This window comes from Tupaia chinensis, unplaced genomic scaffold, assembly GCF_000334495.1.
Source record: "Tupaia chinensis unplaced genomic scaffold, TupChi_1.0 Scaffold000708_1, whole genome shotgun sequence".
Classification (NCBI taxonomy): Eukaryota; Metazoa; Chordata; class Mammalia; order Scandentia; family Tupaiidae; genus Tupaia; species Tupaia belangeri.
Window position 1 is genome coordinate 1,295,315 of NW_006160231.1, and position 16,860 is coordinate 1,312,174.

Consider the following 16,860-nt stretch of genomic DNA (forward strand, 5'->3'; position numbering starts at 1 on the left):
TGTAGGAAGGCAGATCCCAGGCAGTTTCGGGCATCCTCATTGACTTGAGGAGTTGGAGCTGACAGTCAGGAAGTATCTGGGTGATGAGAGCTTGCAGGGCAGGTGACAGGAGAGAGCTATGAGGAGAGAAGTGTGGAGACGGGAAGAAGGCCCTCCTCCGGTGTCAAGTGTGTGTATAATGAAACTGCTCAGGCCAGAAGGGGGTCACCTGAAGGGATCCAAGGGAAGGCACTGACACACAGGGCTGAGAGTGGCGTCTTTCCTGCCAGCCAGCCTGGAGACCACGCTCACTCACGAGACACTCAGAGAGGACGCAGTTGTACCCGGCAGTGGTAAACAACCCTCCACAAGCATGGCTCCAGCTGCCTTACAAAGCCTGAACGCAAGACCTGAAGGATCAAACCATTCGCAAGTAATTTAACTGGATTCCAGATCCAAGCCTAAAAAGACTTTTAGGAATACAAAATGACCCAGGACTTTCAACAGTACAAAATTTACAGTGTATAATTTTCAATTAAAATTTACCAGGTATGCAGAGAAGTTGGAAGATGAACCCAGGATATGATAGAAATACTAGAATTAGCATACAGGGTTATGAAACAGAAGGAAGTATTAGTGAGCTTGAAGGTAACAACACAGTATCCAAAATCCTATATATAGAGAAAAATGAGTCCAAAAAAATGAACAGTTTCTATGTGCTCTGGGACAGTTTCAGACAGCCCAATACGTATGTGCTTAGGGTCTTGAAAAGGGAGTTAGAGCAGAAAAAATGTTTTTAATAAATTACAGCTATTTTCCCAAGTTTATTGAGAACTTTTAGCATACAGATCAATAAAACCAAACTTGAGAAACACAAAGAAAATTATTACAGAGCTCAGCATAATTGCCCAAAACCAATGACAAACATCAAAGCTTAAAAATAGGGGGGGAAAAAAGGCACATTAAACCCGAAGCAACAAAAGGAAGGCTAACAGCAGGTTTCTGCTCACACTCTCAGCCCCTCCACGTAATTGAAATGTACGTTAGCTGTAACAGCGGAGTACACGTGGAGCGTTTACCAGCGTTGGCCATATCCTGGGCTTTTATTGCTAAAAGAAATAGCAGTCAATCTAAAAGAATTCAAGTGAAAGAAAATGTTTTCTGACCACAGTGCAATTAAATTAGAAATCAATAACAGAAAGATAACAGGAAAATCCCCCAAATATTTGGAAGCTAACACACTTGTAAGTAATCCACGGATCAAAGAAGAAATTAAAAAGGAAATTAGAAAAGTATTTTGAACTGAAAGGAAATGGAAAAAATAACATGTCGAAGTTTATTCCACTAAAATAGTACTTAGGGTGAAATTTACAGCCCTCAACTTTATGGTAGAAAGAAAAAGGCCTCAGTGTCGACCTTATGAGAAAGAAAACAACTGTATGCTAGTAAATCTGATAACTTAGATGAAACGGACAGTTTTTTGAAAGACATAAACTACCATATCTTACTTAAGAAGATCAATAAACTGAATATCCCTATTCCTGTTCATGAAATTGAGCATGCGGTTAAAAACCTTTCCACAAAGAAAATCCCAAGCCCAGATGGCTCCACTGATTTACTCTACTAACATTTAATGGGGAATGTACCAGTTTTACACAGACACCTCCAGAAAACTGAAGTGAACACTCTCCAGCTCATTGTATGGGCACTACTCCGATACCAAAACCATAAAAAGACTTAATAGGAAAGGAGAACTACAAGCCCATATCCCTAATGATTATAGATACCAAAATGTTTAAAATTATTAGTATTTTTTAGAGAGGTTTTTTTTGTCATAGGGCACATGTGCTCGCCAGAGACAGAAAGTGAGAAGTCACCACCACCCCAAGGGGGATGGTTACACCACAGTTCCTTCTCTTCCATGACCCTCCTGGGATTTTGGACACACAGGCACATGTGCCCAGTGAGTTTCAAGCCTCTGGGTCCAGGACTCAAACCACGGTTGGCCATATGGGAGTCCAGAATCTTAACCACTACCCCACCTCCTGAGCCCAGTGTTTAAAGAGGTTAAGGGAGCTAGAGTCCATATGGCCAACTATAATAAAAATCCCAGCGTCAGCAGCTTGAAAAAAACAATGCCAGGTGCATGTGCATTCATACCCCCAAATCCCAAAAGGATCGAGAAATGGAGAAGGGATTGCAGCGTGACTACACCCCATTTGGGGTTGCTTTCAACTTCCTTCCTTCCTTTCTTCCACGTTTTCCTGCCCCTTTGGCAATAAGAAAAGAGCAGAGAAGAGGAAAGGAAGGGGAACCATATAACTAATTTAATAGACTTTAAAAAAAAAAAAGCACTTGATAAAATTTAGTTATCTATGGATACTAAAATGCTCTCAGCAAATACGCACTAGAAGGGAACTTCCTCAGCCTGGTGAAGTCTACAAAGTCCCCAGAGCTAACCGTCCTGAATGGTAAAAGACGAGTGCTTTCAGGAAGAGGGTGGGGATATCTATTCTCAGCACCTCCGTTCCCATTGTCCTGGAGGTGGTAGCCAGTGCAGCAAGGCCACAGCAGAACTCAAAGGCATACACATCCAAAGAAAGTACACAACCCGATCGTTGGAAACCTGCTGTAACTAATCAGTGAGCTCAGCAGGGTTGCAGGATACAAAATTGATATACAAAAATTAATTTTATTTTTCTGTAGTAGTCACAAAAACTAAACATTGAGATTTTTACAAATGGAGTAAAAATGAAATACAGGTAAGTTTCACAAAAGACGTAGACGACTTTTACACTGAACATTACAAAACATTGCTGACAGAAATGAAAGAAAACCTACATAAATGGAGAAGTATACCTCGTTCATGATTTGGAAGACTCAACGTTGGTAAGATATCAGCTCTTCCCACATTTATGTATAGATTCAGCATAATCCCACTCAAAATCTCAGCAGGCAAATTTGTAGAAAGTAACAAGCTGATAGTAAAATTCAAAGGAAAATGCTAGGACCCTTTAACACCCAAAACAACTTTAAAAAAGAACTACGAAGAGGAAAGGACTAATATTACCTGATTGAAACACTAATTATAAGGCTATAGTTATCAAGATAATATGTGTTAACATCTTGATAGACAAGTGGATCAATACACAGATATGCCAGGCAATGCAACGTAGTCTTCAACAGTGGGTCTGGAACAATGAATAACTGTTCATGTCATAAGTACTTAGGGTATCTGTGTCAATGGAGGTTCAGGGTAGGAGTGAGGAGTGGTTACTGCTGTAGGATATGCTATTTGGGGAAGTAATACATACATTTATTATCTTGATTATGGTGATGGTTTCATGAATATTCATCTGTCAAAACTTAACAAATTGTCAGTCAGACCTTCATAAAGCTGTTTTGTGTTGAAAGTTAAAGATGGAGTCATATTAAACCTATATACATAATCCCCCCCCTTTCTCAGTGCCCCGTTAAAAAGGTGGTAGAAGCATAACATGATATATGGTTAGAAAGGATACCTCAACATATTAGAGATTTCAAAAATGCATGTTTTTTAAAGAGAAATAGGAACAGAGTTATCAAAGTAGAGGAAAGTCGACCTGAAGTGTTTTCTTTTTTTTTTTTTTTTGGAGAGATTTTCACTGTAGGGCGCGTGCGCTCGCCAGACAGACAGAGAGAGACATAGAGACAGAAAGTGAGAAATCACCCCCCAGGGGGGATGGTCACGCCGCAATCCCTTCTCCTCCATTCTCCTCTCGGGATCTTGGGCACGCACGCACACGTGCCCGGCGTGAGTTTTAAGCTACCGGGTCCGGGACACGAACCGCGGTCGACTACGTGGGAGTCCAGCGACATAGCCATTACGCTAACTGCTGGTTCCCGACCTGAAGTGTTTTCATTGGTAACACTGATGAGAAACTAGCTGATTCTCTGTCCAGTGCATGAGATCTGAGAACTTAGACCGGGAGATGCGGTGTGAATTTGTTGGTTAGGTGATGAGACGCCCCAGGGCCTTTTCCTGCCCTCCCACATTATTGCCCTCTCTACACACCTGGGAAGCCCTTACTCTATTGAAAAATATGAACTGCAAAGCCCCGGGAGCTCCACAGGAGAGGTGCAGGGCTGGCATGAGGGTTCTCAGAAGGGTGGAGAGGGTCCCCCAGTGGCCCTCTGCCCTTTCCAACACGCATTCTAGGCATTCTCCTCGCCCTGCTTCCCAGGGAGGAGCGGGAAGGTCCAGAAAGTCTCCAGAAGTACTGAGTGCTCTCAGAACAAAACCTACACAGATTTGATATCCCAAGATTTCCTCAAGAGGAAAACCAGCTGGCTGCCCTGTCACCCTCCCTGGAAGCCGATACGCGTCAGCCATCAAGCCTCAGTCACACGGCCAGACCTTTCATTCAGGTTCATTAGCAGGAGTGCTACTAGTAGTAACTAGTAGAGCAGTATGACAGAAAAACACAGTAGTTTATGTTAGTATTTACCTGCCTTTTTCTCTCTCGCTCTCCAAATGTCAGGGTACATGCATACTGCAGAGAGAGAGAAAACAGCCCTCGAGGGGGCGTGGTCATGCTGCAGTCCTTTTCCCTCCTTTCTTCCATCCTGCCAGGTCATGGGCAGGCACATGTTTTTCAAGTCTCCGGAACTGGGATTCAAGCTGTGATCAGCCAGGTGGAATCACGCCCTTCTGCACATTGCTCAACCACCGCCCTAAGTGGCCAGCCCTGGGACGCACCTTCTGTGTTGTACAGCTCTGTGGGTTTTCACAAATGCATACTGTCATGTGTCTGCCAGCTTTTATCATGAATGAGTGTTAGATTCTGTTGAGTACCTTTTTTTATTATTTTTTTTTTTTTAAGTTTTGCTGTAGGGCACATGTGCTCACCAGAGAGAAGGAGACAGAAAGAGGGAAATTAAGAAATCACCCTCCTGGGGGATGGCCACAACACAATCCACTCTCAGGATTCTGGTTGCACATGCACCCAGCGTGATTTTCAAGCCGCCGGATCTGGGACTCAAACTGTACAGCCAACCACATGGTACACAGCCACTTTAACCTCCACGCCACCTGCTGGCTCCCATCCAGAGCTTATTTTAGCTACATAGGATGCAGCCACCTTAAACTCCACGCCCCCTGCTGGCTCCTGTCAAATGTTTTGCTTGCATCTGCTTATATGATCATTATATGTCCAGTTTGGGTATGAGGGTAATCCTGACCTCAGAATGAGTTAGAAATGTTCTTTCTGCTTCTGTTTTCTAGAACAGATTGTAGAGAACTGATATGTCATTGTTTCCTTAAATATAGAATTCCTCATCATTGTCCACGGCAGTCTCAGTATTTAATCCACTTTAAATCCACTCCACTAGACTATTTCCTAGAATATTTTCAGAATTAAGTTTTTTCTCTTGCCATGCTTCCCTCACCCCGTCCTGATTACGCCTCTAGATAGGAGCGTTTTGACTCCCACCTCCACCGTGACTTGGCTCTAGGCTATGAGTTTCCTGAGAGCGGAGGCCATGCCTACCTTGTTCGCTGTTCTACCTCTAGCACCTCGCACAGTGCCCAGAACATAGCATATGCTCAAGACACACTGCCCTACGTCTCTGCGTAGTTCTCAGCCGTTTTCAAGCACTCCTGTGGTCATCATCGGTTTTGGATCTCTTCGTTGTGCATATTAATCTGGGGAAGTAGCAGTCTTCTCCTATGATTCACGAGGGAAAGTGTTGCTCGGGGAGATGAAACGACTCACCTTAATTTACTCAGTTATTAAGTGAGAACAGCTGGGACGTTAGCCCAGGTGTTCTGATGTTAACGTTCAGGCGTTTTTCTCCCATACCTAACACGAGGTGCTTTCACGTTTACCTCACTTTATCGAGGGCAGCAGTGACAGGTGCAGTTACTCAGATACAACCAGGAAAAAATTAATTTTTTCAAAAGTTGCTCACGTTAGAAATTCTCAAAGACCTTCTTATTTATTTATTTATTTGGACAGGTTTTTGCTATAGGGCGTGTGCACTTGCCAGAAAGACAGAGAGAGACAGAGAGCGAGATATCCCCCCCCCCCGGGGGAATGACCATGCCGCAATCCCTTCTCCTCCATTCTCCTCTCGGGATCTTGGGCACGCACGCACACGTGCCCGGCGAAAGTTTAAGCCACCGGGTCCAGGACTCGAGCCGCAGTCGACTACATGGGAGTCCAGCGACATAGCCATTACGCCAACTGCTGGTCCCTCAAAGACCTTCTTGACCTCCACATGTTTGTTCAGACTGAAGCCTGGGACCTGGATTGTGTGTTCCTATTCCATGGCCCTAAGGGGAGACGTAAGGAGTGTTTCTAAGGGACGGTTACTCTGTACGTTCTGCCTCCACTGTAGCAAAAGTAATTCTTGGCATCTGAGAAACCGTTGATGACTTTCTTACTGAGGGAATTAAAGCAGGCCGATGATTTATGCATTCTGCTGCTTAGGGCATCATTCATATTTTAAACTCAAAATTGTAATTTTAAGGCAATCTACATTCAGGATAACAGTGGGTACTAGACCACGATCAGGGAGAAAAGGCGTCACCACATCTTTCAGCACTGCGCTTTTAAACCAGTTATGTGGGGTACCTAAACGACCTTTTCCACGGTCTACAAACAAGGTAAAGAGAAACCTCAGCAGTTATTTGTTGCCAAAGAATCTAGCTGACAGCTTTGGGAGACAATGTGAAGAGCTCGTGGGCTGTGTGCGTGCTGTGCCGGAAGCCTTGAGCTCCCTTTTGCTTTCTATAATTTATATGTTGTCCCAGCATGAGGTAGTTTTCATGATTTTGCTTTTAAATTATGTATATGAAAGAGAATGTACGGATATAAATATAGAAGTGACCTATAAAGATTTCTTTTTTTCCAAGAAATTAACCTTTTAAGACCTCTTTATTCTCCAGCCCACCCTTGTCATGAACATCAGCCAGAACCGCATTAGCATATCGGGAGCACAGATTACAGTAGATATTATGATAGTGTTTCCATAATAAGATATTGCCCTATCTGTTGACACCTTGAAAAATAAGTGTACTTATCTGTTTTTTATGAGCAAGAGCAGGAGGGAAGGAAAGGTATTTTTGACAGGGTCTCGTTGCTCTTCATCCTCCCTGGCTCCTGGTTAGCCACAGGCGCACACCCCTAGGCCCCCATTTAGGTGGGGCGAGAACCAAACCCAGGCCTCCTGTGTGGCCAGAGCCGTCATACTGGAGCCCTCCTGCTTGCGCTTCCACTGCTGGCCCACTAAGTATTTTTTGAGAGCTTGATCAAAAGCGTAGTTAAGTGAAGATGAGAAGTCTTAGCATTGCTTGCTTGTTTGCTGGAAGGCACCCCTCATCGGGGTGTGGTCACACATAACCCATATTCCTCCCCTTCTCCACGCTGTCAGGATTTGGGGCACACAGACACACGTGCCCAGTGTGTTTTCTAAGCCACCGGGGCTGGGATTTAAACCGCAGTCTGCCGTGTGACCTCCTCAGGCTCCCGTAACCACTGAGTCACAGAGGTAGCCCAACACTCAACCATTTTTATGCAAAGGAAGAAAAAGAAGTTGTTCAGTGGACGTATGGCCTGAAGTGTTTCTCTAGTGAAGGGCTGTTCTGAGACTTCTCTGTTCTTGCCCTTTGTAAGTGGTCTCCTGAGCATATTTGACCGCTGTCTTTAGCTTAGTGAAATCATCTCTAGCAATGAGTTGGAAGGTTTCTGTTAATCTTAAGTGACCTGTTCAAGTCCAAGCTTGTAAGTCTGCTAATTAGCGCACACACACCTGGTTACTTTCTACCTTGGGTTTCTTCATACTGCAGCAGCCAAGGGCACCAGAGGAAACTGCATGGCACCGTCTCATGCTGCTCTAGACAGACCAACGTACTGACAGCCAATTAGTCATAGTTAGCAGCCACGCTCCTGAGTCCAGGGCCGGCATCAGAGCCCAGATGAGAAAAATCAGCAAATCCTGGGCTATCTTGTGCACGCTCTTTCTGCTTTCATAGCCATTTTTCTTTGTAAACTCAGTTACTTTGACGATACCCAGACTTTAGTAATGCTTACTCCCCAAGAAGTAACCAGAAATGTTGGGCCAGCAGGTGGCATGGGAGGTAAGGCAGCTGGGTCCCATGTAGCCTACTATGAGGTTCGAGTCCCTGACCTGACAGTTTGAAAAACACAAGGTGTGTGTTTGCATGCCCAAAACCCTGAGAATGAAGGAGAAGAGATTTCAACGTGGCCATCCACCCTGGTGGGTGATTTCTTGCCCTGTAGCAAAAACTAAAAAAATGTAACCAGAAATCTTATGTTTTCCAGCAAACATTAATCATTTAGGACCCTACATTTTCTAGCACAAACTTCTTATTTAGTTTACTTGCTTATACATCTGTACTTGGAGGACCAGTATAGTGTGTTCATTACAAATACGGCTTCTGAAATTCCTAAATCCAAATCCCAACCTATATGCCTAATCGTTCTGTGACTTAGAGAAGTTTACTTAACCTCTCAAAGCCTCAGTTTCTTCACCCATAAAAATTGTTGAGGGGGAGTCCTGTGTTGCACTGGTTAAGGGAGCCAGATCCCACATGGCAATCACGGTTTGTTTGAATCCCAGCAGCTTGAAATACACACCAGATGCACATGTGTGCATTCCCAAACGCTGATGGGGTGAAGATGGAGGAGAAGGGATTGTGGTATGGCTACACCCTGGAGAGGGGGCACTCGCTCACCCTCTTCCCATCTCCCTCTCACCCTCTCCCTCTGGGGATTATTTTGCTAAAGTTGTCAAAGGCATTCAGTGATATGGTCTAAAGAGCTTAGCACTGTACTTGGCAGTGCCAGTCGGCAGCTGCATCTCTCATTACTGTATAGACGGATCCCCCTATTGAGCAACAAAGAGTCATTTATGTCATGCATAATCTCACATTAGAGCAAAGGAGCAGATTTGACATACTCATTTATTGGCAATTTAAAATATAATTTTCAGTCTAGACAGAGATTTAGTAAAATGAGCACACAAATAGGCTGATAGAAATAAAGATCATATAATAAACTTTTGGTAGAATAATTTGTCAATATGTATCGATGGCCACAAAAACACTGTTTGAGTCTATAATTTCCTTTCTAGAACTCTCCTCTAAAGCAAAAGTCAGAGATTCAAACTCAGATTTGATATAGTTACTCGCATTTGATCGTAGTGGGTTTGGGGTTTCATAATAGAATTATAATTTTTCATAATTTTTTTTCTAACCAGGATCCAGTTTATGGAAAAGGAAAACTTGGAGAAATCCAGGGACTTATTCTGGGAATGTTAGATACCTTTAACTATGAACAAGTAAGTAAGCTACTTGCTGTATCTAAGTGTATCCTGAGGTAGAAAAGTTACTTATTTTGCACCTGTACTTTTTCTTTAAAAATTACCATCTCCTGGCCCTTTTAGTTCATGGAAGTTAGGTAGATTAAAGTGTGTGTACGTTTTACTTTTAAATTTCTTTTGACCTTAATTTACATACATGTGTACATACACGAACACACACATTCAAGAACATGGAATGCATTTAATTAATTTTTAAAATTTATCTTCAGACGAATACTTTTTTTTTTCAATAAAAGTATGAGAAACTTCCTGGAAAAAAATCACCGACTATAAAGCTATGACCTATGGAAAAGATGGATTGGTGGGACCAGGGGTTAGCGTAATGGCTATGTCGCTGGACTCCCATATAGTTGACCGCGGTTCGAGTCTCGGATCTGGTGGCTTAAACTCACGCCGGGCGTGTGTGTGTGTGCGTGCCCAAGGTCCCGAGAGGAGAATGGAGGAGAAGGGATTGCAGCGTGGCCATCCCCCCTGAGGAATGATTTCTCACTTTCTGTCTCTCTGTCTCTCTCTGTCTTTCTGGCAAGCGCATGCACCCTATAGCAAAAACCTCTCCAAAAAAAAAAAAAAAAAAAGATGGATTGGCATGAATATACAAAATTGCAAAGTAAAGTCAAATGAGCATTTTTGTAAAATATTCTGAAACAGATCATTGCCGCTATCCAAAAATGGTTATTTGTCTTCTCTTAACTCAAAGTTGCCTATAGCTCTAGTTCTCAGTGAGAGCCAGCTTGGTATATAGACATTTTTTTTCCCTTACTGTACTTCAGAGTGAAGCCACCTAGGAAAAGCGCCATTTAGGCGTGGAAGAAGCTGACTTTTTTTTTTAAAGAGCTGAGAGAAGAAAAGATGTGAGTGGCAGAGCTTTTCTTCGTGTTGGAACCACAGGCCTGTGCAGCATTGCCCAGGGAGGTTGATACTCTGTAAGCACAGGTTCCAGGGAGCAGAGCAAAGCTGAGTGCAACGCAGGGTACTTTTGCCAACTTCGGAACTGTGCAAGAAGAGGACAAGATGGCATTAGCTGGAAAGGATGAGAATAATTAGAGGATTAGAGCTAAACGTTAAAATAAAAAACAAGAAGAAGAAAGAAAGAAAGAAAAAAGAAAGAAAAGAGACAATAAAACATTTATATTTTAATTTTAAAAAGCAAAAAATGAAAACTGCGCTGTGTGCACGCACTGCACGAAAGCAGTATTTCACGCTCAAGTTCAGTAGTCATCTCAGAAGGGCCTGATTGTGCCTCTCCTAAGTGGGAGGAAGAAAGGCACAAATTAGCAAGATAAAGGAGGGGCTTGAGAGCCCAGAAAATAAATATTTTATTTATTTATTTATTTACTTATTTTTTATAAATTGAAAGACACAGAGAGAAAGAGACAGAGAGATGGAGAAAAGGATAAAGAGATTGCCCTACCACTCTAGAAATGAATCTGGATGGTGAAGTCAGCAGAATATCTTCAATTTCAGTACCTGAAAGCAATATTTCACAGCTCAAGTTCAGTAACCATCTCCTCTCTTTTTTTGTTTTAAGCAAGATAGAAATGTGGACCAGGAGTTGGCGTAATGGCTATGTTGCTGGACTCCCATGTAGTCGACCGCGGTTTGAGTCCCGAACCCAGTGGCTTAAACTCATGCCAGGTGCATGTACGTGCGTTGCCAAGATCCCGAGAGGAGAATGGAGAAGGGATTGCAGCATGGCCATCCTCCCTCAGGGATGATTTCTCACTTTCTCTCTCTCTCTCTCTGTCTTTCTGGCAAGGGCATGCCCCCTATAGCAAAAACCTCTCCAAAAAAAAAAAAAAAAAAGATGGATTGGCATGAATATACAAAATTGCAAAGTAAAGTCAAATGAGCATTTTTGTAAAATATTCTGAAACAGATCATTGCCGCTATCCAAAAATGGTTATTTGTCTTCTCTTAACTCAAAGTTGCCTATAGCTCTAGTTCTCAGTGAGAGCCAGCTTGGTATATAGACATTTTTTTTCCCTTACTGTACTTCAGAGTGAAGCCACCTAGGAAAAGCGCCATTTAGGCGTGGAAGAAGCTGACTTTTTTTTTTAAAGAGCTGAGAGAAGAAAAGATGTGAGTGGCAGAGCTTTTCTTCGTGTTGGAACCACAGGCCTGTGCAGCATTGCCCAGGGAGGTTGATACTCTGTAAGCACAGGTTCCAGGGAGCAGAGCAAAGCTGAGTGCAACGCAGGGTACTTTTGCCAACTTCGGAACTGTGCAAGAAGAGGACAAGATGGCATTAGCTGGAAAGGATGAGAATAATTAGAGGATTAGAGCTAAACGTTTGGTGTTGCAGGTCAAGTTAAGAACTAAGCTACGTAGCAAGGAGGGAGAGCAGAACTTAGTTCTGTGTTCTCTTTTGCAGTGTACAGAAAAGAACGCAACTGCATATCCAACAATATGTATGAATTTCGAGAACTAGTTATGGTAGGAAAACAGCGCTGGATACGCATGTTGAGCTTTAAGATGACAATGTGATAGCTGTGTCTAAGGCTATAGACATAACAAGCTCATCTCACTCCACGACCAACACAGAAGGCTGCTGTGGCCAGATGTGTAGGTGTTCTCCCCCACACATCAAGCCACAATCTGGACACCTGCTGGGGGTGAGTGAACCTCCAGTTCAACTCCTCCTCTTTTCTTTTTTCTTTTTTGAGAGGTTTTTGCTATAAGGGCTGGTGTGCTTGCCAGAAAGACAGAGAGACAGAAAGCGAGAAATCACTCCCCAGGGGGGAAGGCCACACCGCATTCCCTCCCTCATTCTCCTCTCGGGATTTTGGGCACTCACGCACACGCGCCTGGCGTGAGTTTAAGCCACCGGGTCCTGGACTCAAATCGCGGTCAACTACATGGGAGTCCAGTGACATAGCTATTATGCCAAATGCGGGTCCCCAACTCTTACTCTTTTCTACCTGGCTGCCCCACTTCCAGTACCAACCTCAAGCCTCAAGCTGTTTCACCTGTGCCTCTGACCAATGGCCTATAACTCAGGGATCCCATGTCCCCCTTCTTGAGTTTGAGAGTTAATCTGCTAAAGCAATTTGCAGAACTCAGAGAAAGACATTTACCGGTTTACTGTCAAGGCTGTTAGAAAGGGTACAGGTGAAGGGAGAGAGTGCAAGGCAGGTGGGGAGGGTGTGAAGCTTCCGTGCCCTCTCTGGGCAGGCCACCCGCCAGGGATCTCCGTGTGCAGCTATCTGGAAGGTCTCTAAACCCTGTGCCTGTGGGGTTTTATGGAGGCTGCATTACTTAGCCTCGACTGAGTACATCACTTGTTCCCAGTCTTTGGTGATGATCAACTCAACCTTCAACCACTCTCCTCTCTGGCGCTTTCAGCCTCAACCCTCTAGTTCTGGTTGGCCTTTTCAGTTACCAATCCCCTACCCTGAAGCTACCAGCTGTTGAACACCTGATTAGCCTAAAAAATATATTTTATTACTTTGGAGATTCTGAGGATTCTAGGAGTTGAATGCCTGGAAACAGGATGAAGACCAAAATATATTTTTCATAATATCACACTGTGGAAATGTCTCTATGTGACTTAATGGCATGTCACAGTATTGAGTAGATTTAAAGGACTTACAAGTGCTGACCAGGAAAATGTGATCTTTCTGCCTAAGGGGGATGAAAACTGAGTAATGGCCATTAGCTCTTCTAGTGAAAGGTTATTTGAAGCATTGCCATGAATGCAATTTGAATTAAAAAATCAGGATCCAGATTTCGCTATGTTCTTTGTTACAACACTGTAAACCATTTACAGAGAAGTTATTCTATAGAGGTAATAAATAGATTTGAGCTTGTCTAGTCACTCGAAAGCTATCAATGCTGAATTAGGTCACAGAATGTCAGAGCACACAGTTCTCAGTTGAAACTAGCCACAGCCTCGAGAATCTTCATGCATACACTCGGCATTGTTGTGCATATCGGGATCACTGCTCGAGGTTGGAAGATTTTGATGTTTGTTTCCTAAATTCTACCCCTTTATAGTGTATTCCAATTTCCATTTATAGCTGAAAACGAAACAAGTATTACTTCCCATTAATCTCCTCTCTTTAATACTATAATCTTTGGTTTTTGTTTGGTCTTTCATAGACCCTGCTGGAAACAACAACTAACCTTTTAAACCAGGATCTCCACTGGTCCCTGTGTAACCTGAGAGCTTCAGTCACGAGAGGCCTGAATCCCAAGCAGGATTACTGCTCCATATGTTTACAGCAGTACAAGAGACGGCAAGAAATGACCGAGGAGATTATTGTCTTTAGGTAAGAGAGGGAAGGAATGTTACCTGTCCGGGGCGTGTCATGCCTAGTGGTCACTCTAGCAGTGAGCAAGACCTTTCCTCTACACCGGGGTGAAGAGGGTGGAGGCTACAGTGCTCAGGCTGTAACTGAAAGCGGAGAAATAAGAGGAAAACGAAACGTGGCAAAGGGACAGAAAGATGCCGTGTTCAGACGGGAGTGCTGTTTTGCGAAAGCGTAATGAGGGAAGGTGTTTCTGAGGCAGTGTCATTGAGCAGAGTGAGCGGGTTGGAAGGGAAGGTGCTGAGGGTGTTTGGAGTCAGCGTACTAAGGGTAGGGCTAACTTGTGGCGTGTTGGATGTGGAGTGTGAGGGAGAAGTGAGGTCTCTGGCTTGAGCAACAGCCTCCACATGGTACTGCTCTCCACGCATGAGGAACAGCAAGCGTGAGGAACTGGGAAAATTAAGTTTTCTTACAGATGTTGGGTTTGAGATGGTTATTAGACCTCCAGACAGGAATGGCAGGTGGACAGACAGTCTAGTCAAAAATCTAGAAATGTTTGGGGGCTACAAATGTATATTTTGAAATCACCAGCTTTATCGCTGATATTTAATATTCAAACCACACTGACAGGGGAGAAAGGTGCAGTGAGGAGGTGCAGGGGTCTCATGAGCAGAGAGAGCTTGTCTGGAATGTGCTGTAGAGGCAGCAGGACTTGGGGGCCTTTCGTCCTCATCTTGACTTGGCCGCACGCCAACTCTGAGACTTTGGACAAGTTATTTAAACCTCTTTCTATCTTAGTTTCCTCATCCATAAATTGGAATCACAGTACACCTCCTAGGTATTTCACGAAATGTGAAGATTAAATGAGATCGCTCTGTAAGGCACTGGTAAGAATGCCTGGCAGTAGGAAGCACTGTGTATTAGCCATGCGGGAAAATTGGTAGGTTTGGCAGTTGGAAGGAGAAGTAGTTCTTATCACACAAAGAGCCTGTTCATTTAACAAATTTTTTTCTTTTCTAATTTTCTTTACTATTATTACTATTTTTAATTTGCTAGAAGGCACATGCATGCACGAGACAAAAAGTGAGAAAGTCCACCAGGTCCAAGACTCAAACTGTAGTCAGCCATGTGGGAGTCCAACACTTCAACCACCATGCTACCTGCTGGCTGCCATGTAACAAATATTTATTGAACACCTACTGTATGCCATCTACTGTTCAAAGGGGTAAGATATAGCATGAACCAAACAGAGGATCTGCCCTCATGGGGTTTACATTCTAGCGGCAGGAGCAAACAATGGACGAGTGAAATGCCAGGTAATAACCACTGTGGAAAAAATTAAACGTGTTAAGAGAGATACAGAGAGTTTGGAAATGCAGGAGATATTTTATGAAGTGTGGTCAGGGAAAACCTCATAGTAAGCTGACATTTGAACTGACAGTTTTTTTTTTTTTAATTAATAAAAATGGGACCAAAAGATGGTGTGGAAGTTAAGGCAGCTGGATTCCACATGGCCAACTGCATGGTTTGAATCCTAGACCCATCAGCTTAAACTGTGCTGGGCATGTGCACATATTCACAAAATCCCAGAGGAGAATGGAGGAGAAAGGATTGTGGCCTGGCCATCCCCTCTAAGGGGCAATTTCTTTCTCTTTTTCTAGCCTTTTAAATCTTTCCTTCCCTCTCTCTCTTTCCAGTGAGCACATGGACCTTATAGCAATGAAGAATAGAATGGAGTGGAATGGAATGGAATGGAGTGGAATGGAATGGAATGGAATAATTATATAAAAATAAAACATAGTTTAGGGACCAACAGTTAACGTAATGGCTATGGCTATGTCACTAGACTCCCATGTAGTTGACCGCAGTTCGAGTCCCGGACCCGGTGGCTTAAACTCACACTGGTGCATGTGCGTGCATGCCCAAGATCTTGAGAGGAGAATGGAGGAGAAGAAATTGCAGCGTGGCCATCACCCTGGGGGGTGATTGCTTGCTTTCTGTCTCTCTCTGTCTTTCTGGAGAGTGCACACGCCCTATAGCAAAAACCTCTCCAAAAAAAGAAAGGAAAAAATAATAAAACATAGTTTAGAGGAAAGAGACTGGGGGGAGCTACTAATTTATAAAGACTAGTCAGGAAAAGCCTCCTTGAGTAAGTGATATCTGAGCAGAGACCTGAAGGAAGAGACCATGTACCACCAGGCAGAACATCACCAAGTGCCAAGACCATGAGCCAAGAGCATTCTTGGCATACTAAGTAGTAAGTTTGGAAGAATGAGGGGCAGGAAATGATAGGAGAGGACTTCCGAAGAGGAAAAGAGGCCAAGTCATATAGGAACGGGGTCCTTATTAGGAATTAGACTTTTACTTTAAGATGAGAAGCCATTGGTGGCGTTGAGGATAGGGGTGGCATGAACTGGGTTTCACTCTGACTGCTCTGCTGAGAATGGACTAGAGAGTTCAGAGGATAGCAGAATGACCAGTCAGACTATTGCAGTAGACCATGGGAGACAGCCCAGGGTGATAGAAAGGAAGCAAAAAGCAGTAGGATTCTGGATATATTGTAAAGACAGAGCTGAAAGGATTTGTTTATAGATTGGATGTGGGATGTGAAAGAGAACAGTCAAGGATAACTCCAAAGGTTTTGGTCCAAGGAACTGGAAGAGTGGAGTGGAGTGGGGACCAGCAGTTAGCGTAATGGCTATGTCGCTGGACTCCCATGTAGTCGACCGCAGTTCGAGTCCCAGACCCAGTGGCTTAAACTCACGCCGGGTGCATGTGCGTGCGTGCCCAAGATCCCAAGAGGAGAATGGAGAAGGGATTGCGGCGTGGCCATCCCCCCTGCGGGGTGATTTCTCGCTTTCTGTCTCTCGGTCTCTCTGGCGAGTGCACGCGCCCTATAGCAAAAACCTCTCTTAAAAAAAAAAAGAGTGGAGTGGAGTCAGATGTTCATTTTGAACATGTTAAATTTAAGATGCCTTTTAGACATCTTCAGGAGAAATAAAGAAAAATCAGTTAAGGTGACTGACAATACTCAACTTTTGAGAGGTTTGTTTGGTAATTCAATGTAAGCAGTAGGGTCTTTCTTCGTAGGACTAGTGTGACAGTACTATGTCAATGACATTTTTGTAAAGTTTAATCAAATCCCAATTCTTCTCTTGAATTGGATGAGGTAGACCCATTCATGTCACTATCAAGCTACTTATAATTTTTTTTTCTTTTTTTTTTTCTTTTTTTTTTTTTTTTTGGGGGG

The 16,860-nt window shown here is 43.5% G+C and overlaps 1 protein-coding gene across 9 annotated transcripts in view; it reads left to right on the forward strand.

Moving 5' to 3' along the window:
- The window catches only part of VPS8 (VPS8 subunit of CORVET complex), a 255,683-nt gene that overhangs the window by 194,722 nt on the left and 44,101 nt on the right, over positions 1-16,860 (forward strand). For all 9 annotated transcript variants that reach the window (XM_014592535.2, XM_014592539.2, XM_014592532.2 and 6 more), the window contains 2 exons: positions 9,241-9,321; positions 13,462-13,631. In XM_014592535.2, the coding sequence (XP_014448021.1) occupies positions 9,241-9,321; positions 13,462-13,631 (251 nt within the window). The remainder of the gene's footprint in view (positions 1-9,240; positions 9,322-13,461; positions 13,632-16,860) is intronic.